Source organism: Lemur catta, chromosome 1, assembly GCF_020740605.2.
Source record: "Lemur catta isolate mLemCat1 chromosome 1, mLemCat1.pri, whole genome shotgun sequence".
Classification (NCBI taxonomy): Eukaryota; Metazoa; Chordata; class Mammalia; order Primates; family Lemuridae; genus Lemur; species Lemur catta.
This window is the reverse complement of record NC_059128.1, coordinates 84,104,072-84,119,425: the sequence shown is the minus strand read 5'-3', so window position 1 is coordinate 84,119,425 and position 15,354 is coordinate 84,104,072. Positions and strand designations below refer to the sequence as shown.

The window sequence follows — 15,354 nt, the reverse complement described above, 5'->3', positions numbered from 1 at the left end:
GGACATTTTGTAAAGTAGTTAAGTGATCATCTCCTAACTTCTTTCATATTGGCTCATTTTCTCCCTTTACTTTAGGTACCTACTTTTCGGTCTTTTGGTAATCTCTGACTTTTCAAAATTATCTTCCTGGTTTCTTATTTAGGCCTGTCTTTCCCCTTTAATTCAGCATGTCTCAAACTAGAAATTCTAAAGAAAAAAGAGGTTCCATAACTAAATGAGTTTGGGTAATACACTGTTAAGCAAAATCCAATAGCTTACTTCCCTGCAGGGCTTCCAGACCCTTCAGTTTTCTGATGTGCATTGTGAATCTCCAAAAAGGAAATATAGCTTGCCATGTTACCCCAAGTAATACAGAACGCTTTCTAATGAACACCTAATAACACCTCATGTAACCCAGTTCTTTAATCTTCAAATAGAAACTTCCAGTCCTTAGCAATTTTTTCTTAGTGGAAAACATGTTATGTGCTGTCTCATTACCAGATTGTAAACTCTTAGGGAAGTTACCTCAAAGTTACCCAATCTTGTCTATATATTGAGACTCAGGTTCCGCCTCTCTCCTAGGTCCTGGAATGGACACCCAAAAGTTCATGTTCGGCAGACTTGTGCTAAACAGTCTCATTTAGCCTTCAAGATCTTTTTACTACACCTCAATTCAACTACTTGTGATCATGTATATTTTTTATTTCACTGAAGTAGCAATGCTGGAGCTAAAAAGATGAGTAAGAACTAGTCTTTGGTAGATTTAATGGTAGTATCTGGGTGAGTTAAGATTTCGGGGTGTCAAAGAGGAAACTGGTAAGAAAAAAAGACGGGTGCAGATAGTAAATTAGTGAGCCAGGGGAATGAACTGTATGCAGTCGGGCTTTCACGGCAGCCCAGGACTAAAATTGGCACTGGTGTGCAAAGAAGAGTGAAACTCAAACAACTGAAAGGTTATTTTGAGGCCACCCACCAGGCCTTAGAAGCACTGTAACTTTTGGTGTGATGTTGAAAGGACTGCACCCTCCAGGCTGTGGAGATGGGCCTGGAGAAGCTGTGTGTTTGATGCTATTAAATTATTCTGTGACGTGGACTTTGAGGTCACTAGGGCGGGGGGAGAAACGTACCCTTGGCGTGGCAGAGCTTTCAGGTCTAAGCAAGCCGGCCTCTGCCGGGGAGTCAACAGAGGGAGCAGAGCAAAGCTTTGTTTTGCCGTGGCCAGGGTCCCGCCCAGGTTCCGTCTGCACGTCGCAGGAGACCACCTGGCGCCCGGGACGCCAACGGATGGGCCTCCCTTAGCCGCCGCGGCTTCAGCGCGCCCCCGATTCCCCGCAGGGCAGGGCTTTCCTTGGACGGCGGGCAGGGACGGGCCGCGGCGGTCGGCCCGGCAGCTGCGGGAGCTCGTTCTGCTCTTCCCCTTGCAGGTGCGCGAGTGGCGCGGGCGCCCGGGGCAGGCAGGACGCGGAGAAGGGAGGCGCCAGCCATGCCCGGCCCGCAGCTTCCCGCCCCGGCCTCCCGCCCGCCGCCCCCGCGGGACGGCCAGCCGCAGCCCCTGTGAGGAGGAAGAGGCGGCGGCGGCGGAGGAGGAGGCGCCGCCCCCTTGGCGAGCTCCCCGACCTGGCGGCCTCGGCAGGACCCATGGCGGACTCCTCGCCCGCGCGGTCCCTGCGGGAAGGCGGCCCCCGCGCCCCGCGGCCCTCGGCCCACTCGCCACCGCCGCGCTCGCGCTCCGGCTCCGAGTCCGAGGAGGCCGAGCTGTCGCTGAGCCTAGCCCGCACCAAGACCCGCTCGTACGGGAGCACGGCCAGCGTGCGGGCGCCGCTGGGCGCCGGCGTCATCGAGCGCCATGTGGAGCACCGGGTCCGCGCCGGCGACACTCTCCAGGGCATCGCGCTCAAGTACGGAGTCACGGTGAGCGGGGCGCGCCGCCGCGGCCCGAGCTGCCAGCTCCAGGGCGGGGGGGCGGCGCGGCTGGAGGAGGGGAGGGCAGGACTTGGGGTGTCGAGAAGGCAGCCGTCCGCCCCCCGGCGGCGCTGCTCCACGCGCTCGCTCGGCGCGCTGCGGGCGACTGCAACGGCCGCCAGAGCTGGTCCTGCGGCCAGAGGGGCGGGCCGCCAAGGCTCCCTCCCCAGGTAGCCGCGTCGAGTTCCCGGTGCCCTGCCCAGACTCAGACCAGATCTGTCGCGTGAGCAGGGCCAGGGAGGACTAGGGCTTTGGCACCACCAGGAGCCACAGTCACCTGATTTTGCAGTCCCGAGCATGCTACAGTGTATTTACTGAAAGCCAAACTGAGGTGAATTTTTTCCTCTGCATAAACAAGCTCTATGATGAGTCAGGAATGGTACAGTTGTACGTACTGGATGGTTCTGGTTCTATCGATTATGCTTTATTTAGAAGTGAAATTACACCCCTGGGCTCACTGGCAACCGTGAATGTGACACCTGTCGCTAAGCAGCAGCCAAGAACTGTGGTCTAGGTGAGCTGGAGGGCTGTGTTTATTACAAATTTATAAGTGTGTGTGTCTTGGGTGTATTTCATTACACCTTTAGGAAGAACATGGAAACCTGAGGGAACAAATTGTTTCATTAAAATTACTTATAATTAACTCCGAGCTATGTGATGGCCTTTTTACATTGGAGTTCTGTATCAGTTTTCAATGTTCTTTTCCTGAAGCACCTTAGACAGCAGTGGGAAGAAAGATGATCTTATCTATATCTTTCTCTTAAAGTGAAACTCTTTCTGGCCCTTTACCCAATGAGAGAGACCGAGATATCTATTTTGCATATTTGAGGGGGTGTATGTTTACCTATCAGGCCCTTCTATCATTTAAACGTTGTGAGAGCAGGAACGTTGCTGTGCAGTCATGTACTGACATTATCATGCCCTGGAGAGCCCCATTCTGCCCTCCTGGGAGTTCTCTAAATGTGAACAGAGCCCTACAGTTCTCCATGTGCATTAATGGGGCCTGATTTGGGTCAGAGCCAGAGGAAAGTAGAGTTGGGAAATATTAGTAGCTACCCTCTGCTGAATGCCTGCTGGGTGCCAGGCATCGCATTTGTCCTGTTTCATCTTGATCGTATTTAATTTGACTTTCACAATAAGCCTAGGAGATAGGTGTACTTAATCTTTTTACAGATGAGAAGGTGGATGAGAGGTGAGGATATTTTCCAAGTGTGATTATTTATTGAGACCATCTTGAGTGAACACAGTGATAAAGCATTTGCTTTTCTCTAGATATTACTTCTGATATCCACCCTTATTTTTATCCTGGTTACTGAAGAAGGAAGGTCTTTTCTGTTTTTCATGCATCATCCCTATTAGGCTGGGGTGCCTGTACCTAGGAATCTATGATATCCATAGGAGTGTTATTTCCCATTGTCTCTTCTTATGGCAAACTCTCTGCAACCCACAGCGTTCTGTGGTTTCACTTTAGTTGCCTATAGCTCCTAGACATCTGCTGCTGAAGACTAAAACTGCAAGATTTAGTTTGCGGCTAGTTCTCAAATCTCTAAAAGACAACTGCCTTTACTGGTGTGTGTTCCCTGCCCCCACCAGCAGTGGGTCTTTACACTGAATTTCATTTAGGTTTAGGGTTGGGCACCTCTATCATAGTAAGAGGCAGCTGAGGAAGTGAGTCTGGGAAACAAACTATTTGGGCTGAGTTGAGAAACTATTAAATAAATACAGTTCAAACCTCAAACATGAACTTGACTGGCTGGAGTTTCCCTGGCTGTGTTTATCTCCACTGAGACATTAAGGCCCCTTCCCTAGCTCTGTATTCAAGATTTAGCTATTGCTTTTTCAGTGATCCTGGCTACTCCCGGTTGGAATCACGCGTCTGGAGGAAAGCGACATGTTCCAGGCTGCCACTGTCAACTTTTTGTTTAGAAATCCTGGAAAAACCTCCAGAGAGCAGTAGAGGAACTGCAAGTGTGAAGGAGCCAGCCCAGTGGACTTTGCTGTGCATCAACTTTTTCTTTGTCTCTGCTTCTCCCAGACAGCTCACCTGTCCTCTCTCCTCTCCAGAGGCCACCTCACCCTCCCAGTACCCTCAGTTAGTTCCTATCCAGTTTTACTCCCAGGGTTTTCTCTTCCTCTTCCAATTAGCTGCTAAGCCAAGTTGTTGCTTTAACATTTCCCCTAACAAGTGATCTTGCTGAGAAAAGGTGAAATGATCACCATTTTTAGGAGAATGAGCATTGTGAGTTAGAAGCTGAAGTATTAACATATGTAAACCTTTAGTGTTTATAACTTTAGCCCCTGCTGCTGGTGGAGGTTGTTGACCCTTGCTAGGTCAAAGAGAAGAGAACTGTAAATAGTGCCACCGCAGGCGAGAGGTATGGTGAAGTAGACTTCGGTAATTTGGGGTTTTAGTAGATTCTCATGTATTCTTTTTTAAAAAAATAGCTTTATGGAGGTATAATTACAAAATTCACCCTGCTTAAGTGCATAATTCAATTATTTTTATTAAAGAGAGTTGAGACAGCTCTCTGAGTTGCACAACTCAATTTTAGAGAAGTTCCATCACCCTGAAAAAGGCCCTGTGTCCATCTCATTCCTCTCATTCTCTGTTCCCCACCTCAGTCCCAGGCAGCCACCAATCTCCTTTATCATTTATAGATTTGCCTTTTCTGGACTTTTCCTATAAGTGGAATCTCCTATACTCTTCTAAGACAGCACAGAAAAGGAAAAAAGCCTTTTTCCCATGAGCACATGGCAATGCTGAAGTGTGACTGCCACCAACATCTAGAACATAACAGGAGACAGATGTGGGGGTGAATCTTGGGAGAATCATTTAATTTTTTTTTCTGTAAAAATAATAATAGTCTGTTTTCTATAAAATAATAATCAAATGGGAGTTGTATGTGTATATGAAAATGTCCGTAAGCCACACAGTACTGTGAAAATGTTAGTTATCTTGAAATGTTTTTGGAAGGGCTTGTCTATTTTAAGGAATGGAGAGGAAGAAAAAGAAGTTTTGAATATTGTATTCACTGTTAGGTAGGTGAGCTAATGATGCTGGCCCAAGTGTCTTTTTTTGTTTTTTTCCTTAATAGCTACTCTTGTGAACCAGGTCTCCTTTGGGGGGAGTTCTCAGCCATGCCCAGTGGCTGGTGTTGAGATACCTTCTAGAGGGGAAGTTTTGCAAATTCCCTCCAAAGTAAATTCACCTTTACAAAAGTGTATTTACAGGGGAGTCATTTTCAATAAGTTGTTTTTAAATTATTGATGGCACTCATTCTGCCGGATTTTACCATGACTGACCTTGTGGCCATCTGTTAGCTTTCACTTTCCTTATTCAGTAATCTGTTTCTTAGTGACCAGAGAGTAAATTTGTATTTCAGTGAGTCATGCTGTTCAGTCCTGCTTAGCTGAGACTTGGAAATGAAAGCATGTGATTGATGCGGCCCCTACCCCTACTCCTCCGTCTCTAAGAAACAGAGGGTAGTTCTGCATCACTTTGAAAAGGGCACCCTTTCTAGTCTCAGCATTCACAGGACCTTAGGAAATATTGAACAGAGATAGGTAGGAAAGCTGTAGAGTTTTCCAGCTCTTCCTTGGTTTGGATCATGACTTTCCTTATCTTTATGTGAGGTGAAATTTCCAGAACAGTAGACACACCTATGGTCAGATAGAAGTATAAAACATTCCAAAGCAAAGGAAAATAACATTTCACCATTTTGGATCCTCCATGGTTTCTTGTCTGTGCTACCGCGGTTACCTCCATAAATGGGCTTCCTGTGTCCACTAATGCCTCTTGTTAATCCATTTTTCCGCACAGCTGCTGGAATGATCTTTAACTGTAATCAGATCATGTCACTCCCTTCCTTCATCCTCCAGTGGCTTCTCATCACATTTAAAATAAATTCCAAATTCCTTACCTTGGCATCCAAGGTCCTGCCTGGCCTGAAGTTTGCTAATTACTCTCTGTACTTCAGCCACATGTTTTTTTCCTGCTCTGGGCATTTGCTGCTGTTCTTTCTGGCTGAAATGCTTTTTTTTTTTTTTTTCCTGGCTCTTTGCACGTCTGGTTTCATACCATAACTTTAATAGAAGTAACAGAGTTTAGAGCCTATGCAGTTGGCCCAAGCCATTGCTTATGAAAAAGAACAAGTTAAGATCAAATTTATTACCTTTTGAAAAAACATTTCAAAACCTTTTGTCACAGGGCAATGACAACATATTATTTATCCGGGCTTGTTTATGTGAAATTTTCTTTATTTATTCTTAGTTTAGGGGAAAATTTTTATTTTTTTATTTTTTAGTTTTTTTGAGACAGGGTCTTGCTCTGTCACCCAGGCTGGAGTGCAGTGGCATTATCATAGCTCACTGCAACCTCAAATTCCTGGCCTTAAGTGATCTTCCTGCCTCAGCCTCCCAAAGTGCTGGGATTATAGGTGTGAGCCACTGCACATGGCCAAGAAAAAAATTTTAATGGGAGAAAATTCCTACTTCCTTCCTTCTCATTTGCTGAATACATGTTAGCATCTGCTCTTACTTGTTGTTTTCTTGCTTTTAACCAAACTTATAATAGTTGCTAACATTTTGGGGTACTTGTGTGCCATGTGTTGTTCTTAATACTTGACATGAATTAATGAATGTTCATATTGTGAGGAAGGAACTATTACCATCCTTACTTTATAGATAAGAAAACAGAGAATGATTAGAAAGTGGCAAAGTTAGGATATGAACCCAGAAAGTGTGGCCCCAGAGCCTGTTCTTTGAACTCCTACCTTATATTAAACTCTTTTACCTGTTTTCACCTTCAGACTCAAATCTTCCCTGTTCTCATATTGGTTCCCACCTTGATGGGAACAAGCTATGTCTCTATGTCCCTGGTCTCCTTGGTGCTACCATCCTGTGTGTCATCTTTGAATCCAGACCACGAGGGTCAACATATACCTGAAATGTTTACTAATGACGTTGAGATGAAGAAGATGTAGCCCCTGACTTTAGGAAGCTTGTGGACTGGGTAAAAGGGCAATCTGTAGTGAATCAACATGTAGTAGTAAGTACAAGAGCTCGGGGGAGCCCTGCCTGTGGAATCCCTGACCACACTCAGTTTCTGACTCAGTCAGCTTGTCTTTGCTCAGTATCTTTGGCCACTTGCCTGGCCTTAGTGGCCTGTCATGCTCTTCGTTCAGGGTCCCAGCAGGATGCAGATAGCACACTCAGAGGATGAGGCCGAACAGGGTTTAATGAAGGGACATTGACAGAGTGCGAGCAGGGTGTAGGGAACCAGCAAGGGATGGTGAAGTTCCCAGAGGCTAGCTATGGCAGGGAGATGTTACTCCTAGGCCTGAAGGCCAAGGGAAGACTGGCCAGATCTGGAACCTTGGATGCGGGGGTCCGGGGGGGGGGGTGCCTGACAGGAACCCTGGCCACCAGTCACAGTGAGGTCGTGCTGCTGCGGTTGGAATACCAAGTACAATCCCAAGGACAAGGGGCCTAGGGTAATGCAGTTCTTGTTATAAATGGTCAGCCTCCTAGGGTTTAGAAGCGGTTCAAAAAAGTGGGGAATGGGTTAGGAGGTGAAAGGAGGTTTAAAAAGAGAATAATCTGTCTTGAGTTTTCTGCAATTGATAAAAAAAAAGAAAAAGAAAAGGAGAATATACAGCCTAACAGACAATTTTTACTACCCATTTCTGGTTACTTCCCTGGGTTCATCTTCTATGCCTGTTCCTCTGGCCTGTTATTAATTGATCTATGTATCCGTCCAAAGCACTTAGTGTGTATAAGATCTTTGTCAGACCAGGCAGGCTATAGAAATAACCAGTTCTTGCTCTGAAGGAATTCGCAGTGTACTCTTGCTGTTCCCAGCCCTGCTCAGCAATTCAGATCCTAAGTGTTCCCATCTCTTTCTGCCCTCCATCATTATTCCCAGGAAACAATGACTATTAGCAATCACAGGCCCCTTCCAATAAGCATTTCAAAGGTCACTATGTCAGCAAGGACTCTTTCAGTTACAAGTGACACAAAACCTAACGCAAATTGGCCTGAGCAAAAAACAAAAAGAAAAAAAAACCCCAAACCCCAAATGGAGCTTATTTGCTCCCGGAACCAACCGAAAGGTCTGAGCGTATTCTGGCTCCAGGCTGTGATCCAGAGGTCCCCATGACTTCCTCCAAGCTAGCTTCATTATCAAGTTCCACACGGTGGCAGGATGACTGCCAGCATCTCCAGCCCACCTGCTTCCAGCAGAAAAAAATAGAGAACTTTGTCCCTGACAGACCCAGCAAAAGTCTCCTTGCATGTCTGAGTGGTTCTGAGATGGGACTGTGACCTATCACGAAAGCCAGGGTGCTGTGATGCTTCAAAGGGCAGGACTGAGTCACCTCTCACCTGGAGCCAGGGGAGCTCAGTGCCGTTGGAAGCTTGTGCAGCAGGAGAGGAGCTGGCTGCTGGCTGGAAGAACTAGGGGTGCCACAGGCAGAACGGATGGAATATATCTGAACTTGCTATGGGCAAAGCGTTCAAGCTGTTTAACCCTTTCAGGTCTAAACCTAAACTAGAGCAGAAATACTTGAGATTTTTAGATTTTAATTGAGTCTCTAAAATGCTACTGCCCATGTTTATGTTCTCTGTTTCTCACGCTGCCTTTTCTCCTTAAACTAGAACACAAAAGACCATCCCTTCTCTTTTCTTTAATGTAGTATCTGTTAAAGGAAAAAAGAAAGCTGCGTTTGTACTATTTGCATGGCTTCAGCTTATAATAAGGCAGGAGAAACAGGGCCCATTTATATGACTATTGGTCTTGCAGGCTTTTTGAAGTAGAAATATAATTTTTTTCACTCAGAATTAATTTGGCATTAAAGGTTCCTCATAATGTGGTTCCATTAGTCATGTGCTTTAATCTAAGTATTGTATGGATTTTAGAATCAGACAGAAATCTCAGTTCAAACATTTAAAGAGCCATATGTACTTTGTCAAATCAGTCATCTCTGTGGGCCTTGATTGTTTTATTGGAAAATGGAGAGTAGTAAGTATTATCCACTGCCAGGCACTCTTCTAACTACTTTCTTTCTCTCTCTTTCTGTATGTATATATATGTACACACACACACACACACACACACACACACACACACAGATATATGTACACACACACACGGACACACACACGTGCACACAATATTTTAATATTCTCTCTCTCTCTCTGTATATATATCTCCTCTATGTGAGTGTGTATATAAACTCTCATTTAATCCTCATGACAGCCCTGTGAAGGGTAGATGATATCTGTGTTACACATGAGAAAATAGGCTCTGTGAGTGACAAGCTCATGTTCATACAGTCTGTGTTGGTGGGGCTGGAATTTGAAGCAGACCTGTCAGATTCCAAAGCCTGTGTGTTTAGTTATTGCACGGCACTGTCTTGGTTACAGACTTTGCAAGAAGAAGTTGTGGTGGAAATTAGATGCTACAGCGCATGTAGAGTGCCTGGCTTGGTGCAGGTTCCAGGCTTGTACAGTGGAGAAGTCTGTAGACAGATTATAGTAGGGTGTGATGAATATCAAAGTAGACATTTCTCCAACAAACTCAGGACCAGCACAGTTTGGGTCCTGTCTTCACTGACTCGTGTTGTGGACTTAGGCATGCCCCTGAACTCTCTTGAGTCTCCGTTCCCTTATTTGTAAAAAGCGAGATGATAAGTATCTAGACGCAAAACTGTTATGAAGCTTAAGTGAGATAATGTATGTAAATTCTACTCCCTCTTTCACCCCCACTTCCCTTCCCCATCTCAGTGGTTTGGGGGAGGTATCCACAGGCTATAAAAGAGTTTGAAGTTATAAAAGCCGGTATTAAATTCTAGCTTCTTCATCAGCCAGTTGTATGATGAGTCCATGGTACATAATCTCTGTGAGCTTTGTTTCTTTTATTTGTGATGTGGATCTTCAAGTACCCAGTCTATAGGGTAGAAAGAATGAGACACTGTGTGTACAGTGCCTCCACCTGCTTTCTTTACCTGTCCCACATCTACCCATTCTTCAAGGCCCATCTGGAATCAACAGAATCAAATTAGAACCACCACCTTCTTTGTGAGGCCTTTCTTAATGCCTGCAGCCCTGCCTCCATCACTCTTCCAAATACTGGTACTTACGTCTCTGCCACCTCCTGTATCTGTTATATAGTCAGCCTTCTGTATCCACGGGTTCTGTGTCTGGGGATTCAGCCAACCTCAGAAAATATAGGTAGGCACACAGTGGTTGTGCCGGAACATGTACAGACTTTTTTTCTTGTCCTTATTTCCTATTCAATATAGTATGACAACTATTTATACAGCATTTACATTGTATCATGTATTATAACTCACTAGAAGTGGTTTAAAGTGTACAGGAGGATGTGCGTAGGTGATATGCAAATAATATGCCATTTTATATAAGGAACTTGAGCGTCCTTAGATTTTGTTATCCAAGGGAGATCCTGGGACCAATCCCCCACAGATACCCAGGGATGACTGTATTCGCCAAGCACAATTCTAGAGACATGGGAAGCACTCCATAAGTGAAATTGTAGCGATAATATTTGTTTTAAGTTATATAATAGAAATGTTAAGACAAGCATGGAATTTGCTAAGTAAGTGCTAAAAATTTTACATTTTTTAACTTCAGGGATTTAAGGCCACTGAGGTTAAAAGCTGCCTTGTTGGGGAAATAATGTAGTGTGGGAGATTAGTCTTTCCTTTTTTGAAATTGGGAAACAGTATTTCCTGACATCTCTTGAAATAACTAGGACTTTCTGGGGAGGTGACCACACTGGAATGAAGAATCTCAAATCCAGAGACAGTATTGATACATTTTACTCATAAATATTTGTAGTTCTGTGTTGTATAACAAACCCTACTCCTGGACTTGCTTATGTTAACTCTGTGTTTCCTTTTTTATATTTTAGATGGAGCAGATTAAAAGGGCCAATAAACTGTTTACCAATGATTGTATATTTCTGAAGAAAACTTTGAACATCCCAGTTATATCAGAGAAGCCTTTGTTGTTTAATGGACTTAACTCCATTGATTCTCCAGAAAATGAAACTGTTGATAGCAGTTTTTCTCATGAAGAAGAACCAGTGGTAGCTGGGGAAGACCTCCCTCCTCCCAGTCCTCAAGAATCTGATGTTCAGCCCTTACAGCCTGAGGAAGTATCAGCCAGAGATTTCCTGCAGAGACTCGATTTGCAGATTAAGTTATCAACACAGGCAGCCAAGAAACTAAAAGAAGAGAGCCGGTAAAAATACCCTGGTTCTAATGTCAGAGGCTAAATAAATTACTATTAATATGTCCTTGCTAGGCCAAATCATTCTGTCTTTCTTTTTTCCTTTCCTCCTTTCCTTCCTTTCCTTTCCTTTCCTTTCCTTTCCTTTCCTTTCCTTTCCTTTCCTTTCCTTTCCTTTCCTTTCCTTTCCTTTCCTTTCCTTTCCTTCCTTTCCTTCCTTCCTTCCTTTCCTTCCTTCCTTTCTTTCCTTTCTTTCTTTTTTGAAACAGAATCTTGCTCTGTCGCCCCAGCTGGAATGCAGTGGCGTCAGCCTAGCTCACAGCAACCACACACTCCTGGGCTCAAGTGATCCTCCTGCCTCAGCTCCCCAGATAGCTGGGACTATAGGCGTGCACCACTATGCTCTGCTTTTTTTCTATTTTTAGTAAAGATGGGGTCTCACTCTTGCTCACACTGGTCTCAAACTCCTGACCTCAAGCAATCCTCCTGCCTTGGCCCAAATCTTTCCTTACTTTCTTTCCTTTTTTGCTTTAAAATCTATGTTTTCATTCTAGAAAGACATTTTAAATATATGAAATCTACCAGAGGAACTGTTTGCACAAGGCTTTATCTGTTGCAGTGCTTTTGTCTCTGTTATTTATTATAAAAAGTTTGCTGCTTTGCTTTAATAGCATCACTATCCAGCTAGCAATTCTGGATAGCAGCCAAGTAAAAGCATCTCATTGACACCTTCAAGGGCAGTAGTGCCCTAGGAAATACTTGTAAAATACTGATTCTTAGAAAATTTGTCAGACCTTGTCTGTTATTTGTTACTGGGTAGTCCCTACTTAAGATCTCATGTGAGCTTTTTTGTTTTTTAATTTGGTACTAGGGCTAACCTTTCTCTCTCCTAAAAAATTGGTTTCCTTCTTCCATTAAGATTTCAAGAAGGCACAACCTACTGTGTTTTTCCTTTTTTGCCCTGGCTACTGAGAAGCTTGCAACTAAAATTGATACCCAGGTTCAACTACTGTAATATTTGTTATAGTTAATATATTGGTTTCCTTCTATTTTCCTTAGTCCTGATTTTTTATTTCTATTTTATTCATCTTGTTATTATATTTGTATGCAATTTGTTAGAGGTACCTCAAATCCTTTTGAGAAAGAGGTGGAATATAAAAACCATAAACAAATATAAATATGAATATAATGTAGTCTACATTTAATATATTTAGATATAATATAAACAAATTAGATATAATGAACAAATACCATTATTTTTTTCAGTAACTGAGACACCAGTAAAATGGAGACAATAAGGTATTCCTTATTGCATGAAACACCAAGCCTTAATAACTTTTTGTGTTCTGTACAACTTTGAAGGCATGCACAATATTCTAAGTTGATATACTCTTGCCTTTCTTTGGCAAGTGTAAACACTGATTGATGCTGTATTTCTTTTTTTCAGAAGTGAAGAAAGTCCCTATGCAACTTCCCTCTATCACAGTTAGGTGATTCGGGGGCATGACTCAAACCTGGATTAAGATATGGTTGGACCATGAAGGATGCAACAACTGAAGACTCAGAAGCATCCCTTCTGGATTCCCATAGTGTACATCTTAAAATCATAATTTACCTACTACAATTGCACTGAAGTGATTAGTTTCCTCTGGCTTTCTATAAATTTAAGTCTTTATTATGGCATGATGGCAAAATTGTATCCTCAAGCTCATCACTTTTGTAGGTGGTGGTAGTTTTTAGACTAGCTTTTGTAAATACTGGTTGACATAAAGCATCAAAGACTATTTATATATTTAAGCTAAAAACAATGTTTATCTCCTTATGAAATCCTAATTATGTGAAAAACATGGTTGCTGTTTAAGTGATGCTGAATTTGCTGTGTGTTTATAACTTAAGTGCTATAAATATATATTTCGATATGTATTACATATTCTGTATTAAAATAAAGAACCAAATTTTGTCTGCTATTTTGTAAAAATAAACTACAAAGGTCTGAATGAGAAAATAAACTATGTTTTCAAATTTGAGTCTTCATTTTTTTTGACAAATGGGAAAATAATATTGATTTTTAAATTATATATATTAAGTGGTGACAGCTTCTCCGCCACTGTAATGGTTTTTATTATTATAAATGCAATTTTGAAAAAAAGTTTTAATAATCTAAAAGTAAATCGTCAACAGAGTAGTGCCAGCTAGAAAATAATAATAAGAAATAAAATAAAATAAATTACAGTTGATTTGCTTTTAGATTATTAAAGCTTGGAATTTTAATTGACCTAATGTATTTCAGATATAGTCAAAACATGGAATAGGATCAAAAGGACAAATAAACAATACCATAATCTGACACATTGCTGAATTCTAGTTTAGATTTCATTGCCAAGTCATTTTATAGAGTGTTTTGTAGTCACTGTACTCATTTGAATTGAGAGTTAGATTTTTATTCACGTACTTTGTCTTGCCTTTATTATATGTATAGCTTACAGCAGTAAACTTTAAGCAATATATCATCTACAATTAAATATTTATGTGGTCTTGATTTCTGTTCAACTACTAAGATAAATAAATCTTTGGACTTCTACAAAAATTCCCCATATTTACCCCTTACCAACATCCCAAAAAGAGTCTGCTATCTGTGGGGCAAAAAGGACTTTTTTTTTCCTTTTTTCTTATTTTTTAGAGACGAGATCTTACTACATGCCCAGACTGGATTTGAACTCCTGAGCTCAAGTGATCCTCTCACTTCAGACTCCCGCGCCACTGTGCCTGGCTTCCCTCTTCCTGTTCTCCCTTTTTTCCTCTTTTCTCCTTCTCTTCTCTTCCTCTTCCTTCCTGTCTTGTTTTTCCAGGTCTTCCATTAAGCAGGAAACAAGTGCCCTTAGGTGTTAATACAGCAGAGCTTGCAGAACCAGAACTGCACACACCCAATCCTTGAGACTAACCAACAGGGGGTAGCTGTCTGTGTCTTGCTGATTTTTCTGTTTGTTCATAGCATAATCTCGAGTCTTTTTTTTCTCATGTTATTATAGCATCTTTGCAATGGGGTGCTCTCTTGATCATGCTTTGCTGCTTTCTTGTATGCACTACTACCTGAACTGTGGGGAGTTAGTTGGAAGAGGAGAAAACTAAAAGAAAAAAATAAATAAAGGAAGAAAAATAGTTATGTATTTAAGGCTCAAGCAAGCCTCTGCAGAGGCCTAGGAACTTTTAAAAATGTAGAGTTATCATGCTGTTTGCCATAAAATGATTGGAAATTTGAGAGTAATCCAGAAGATATAAATCCAAAGACACTATCCAAAAGATGTAACATAAGCTCAAATCTGAAATTACGACATCTCAATTTTTTTTTTTTTTTTGAGACACAGTCTCACTCTGTCCCCTGGGCTAGAGTGCCATGTCTTCAGCTTAGCTCACAGCAACCTCAAACTCTCCTGGGCTCAAGCAATCCTCCTGCCTCAGCCTCCCGAGTAGCTGGGAATATAGGCATGTGCCACCATGCCTGGCTAATTTTTTTTTTTTTTTCCATTTTAGTTGCCTGGCTAATTTCTGGCTAATTTCTTTCTGTTTTTAGTAAAGACGGGGTTCTGCTTTTGCTGAGGCTGATGTCAAACTCCTGATCTCAAGCAATCCTCCCACCTCAGCCTCACTGAGTGCTAGGATTACAGGTGTGAGCCACCACATCTGGCTCTCGAAAATTTTTTTCTGAGTGGTTTATTTTTGCCTAACGTCTCTCAGCAATTTCTAGCCAAAACATCACTCATCTTCTTTTTTTTTTTTTTTTTTTTTTTTTTTTTGAGACAGTGTCACTTTGTTGCCCGGGCTAGAGTGAGTGCCGTGGCATCAGCCTAGCTCACAGCAACCTCAGACTCCTGGGCTTAAGCGATCCTACTGCCTCAGCCTCCCGAGTAGCTGGGACTACAGGCATGAGCCACCATGCCCGGCTAATTTTTTTGTATATATATTTTTAGTTGGCCAGATAATTTCTTTCTATTTTTTTAGTAGAGACGGGGTCTCACTCTTGCTCAGGCTGGTCTCGAACTCCTGACCTCGAGCGATCCACCCGCCTCGGCCTCCCAGAGCTAGGATTACAGGCGTGAGCCACCGCGCCCGGCCTCATCTTCAAGGTATTATTGACTTCGAATTCTTTGTGGCCACAGCTGAACT

The 15,354-nt window shown here is 42.7% G+C and overlaps 1 protein-coding gene across 1 annotated transcript; it reads left to right on the top strand.

The window, feature by feature from the left end:
* Positions 1-1,115: 1,115 nt before the first annotated feature.
* LYSMD2 (LysM domain containing 2) lies at positions 1,116-13,217 on the top strand. The gene is made up of 3 exons (XM_045529266.1): positions 1,116-1,890; positions 10,871-11,202; positions 12,638-13,217. The coding sequence occupies exons 1-3, from the start codon at positions 1,618-1,620 to the stop codon at positions 12,678-12,680; spliced, it is 648 nt and encodes a 215-aa protein (XP_045385222.1). The 5' UTR covers positions 1,116-1,617; the 3' UTR covers positions 12,681-13,217.
* The last annotated feature ends 2,137 nt before the right edge of the window (positions 13,218-15,354 follow it).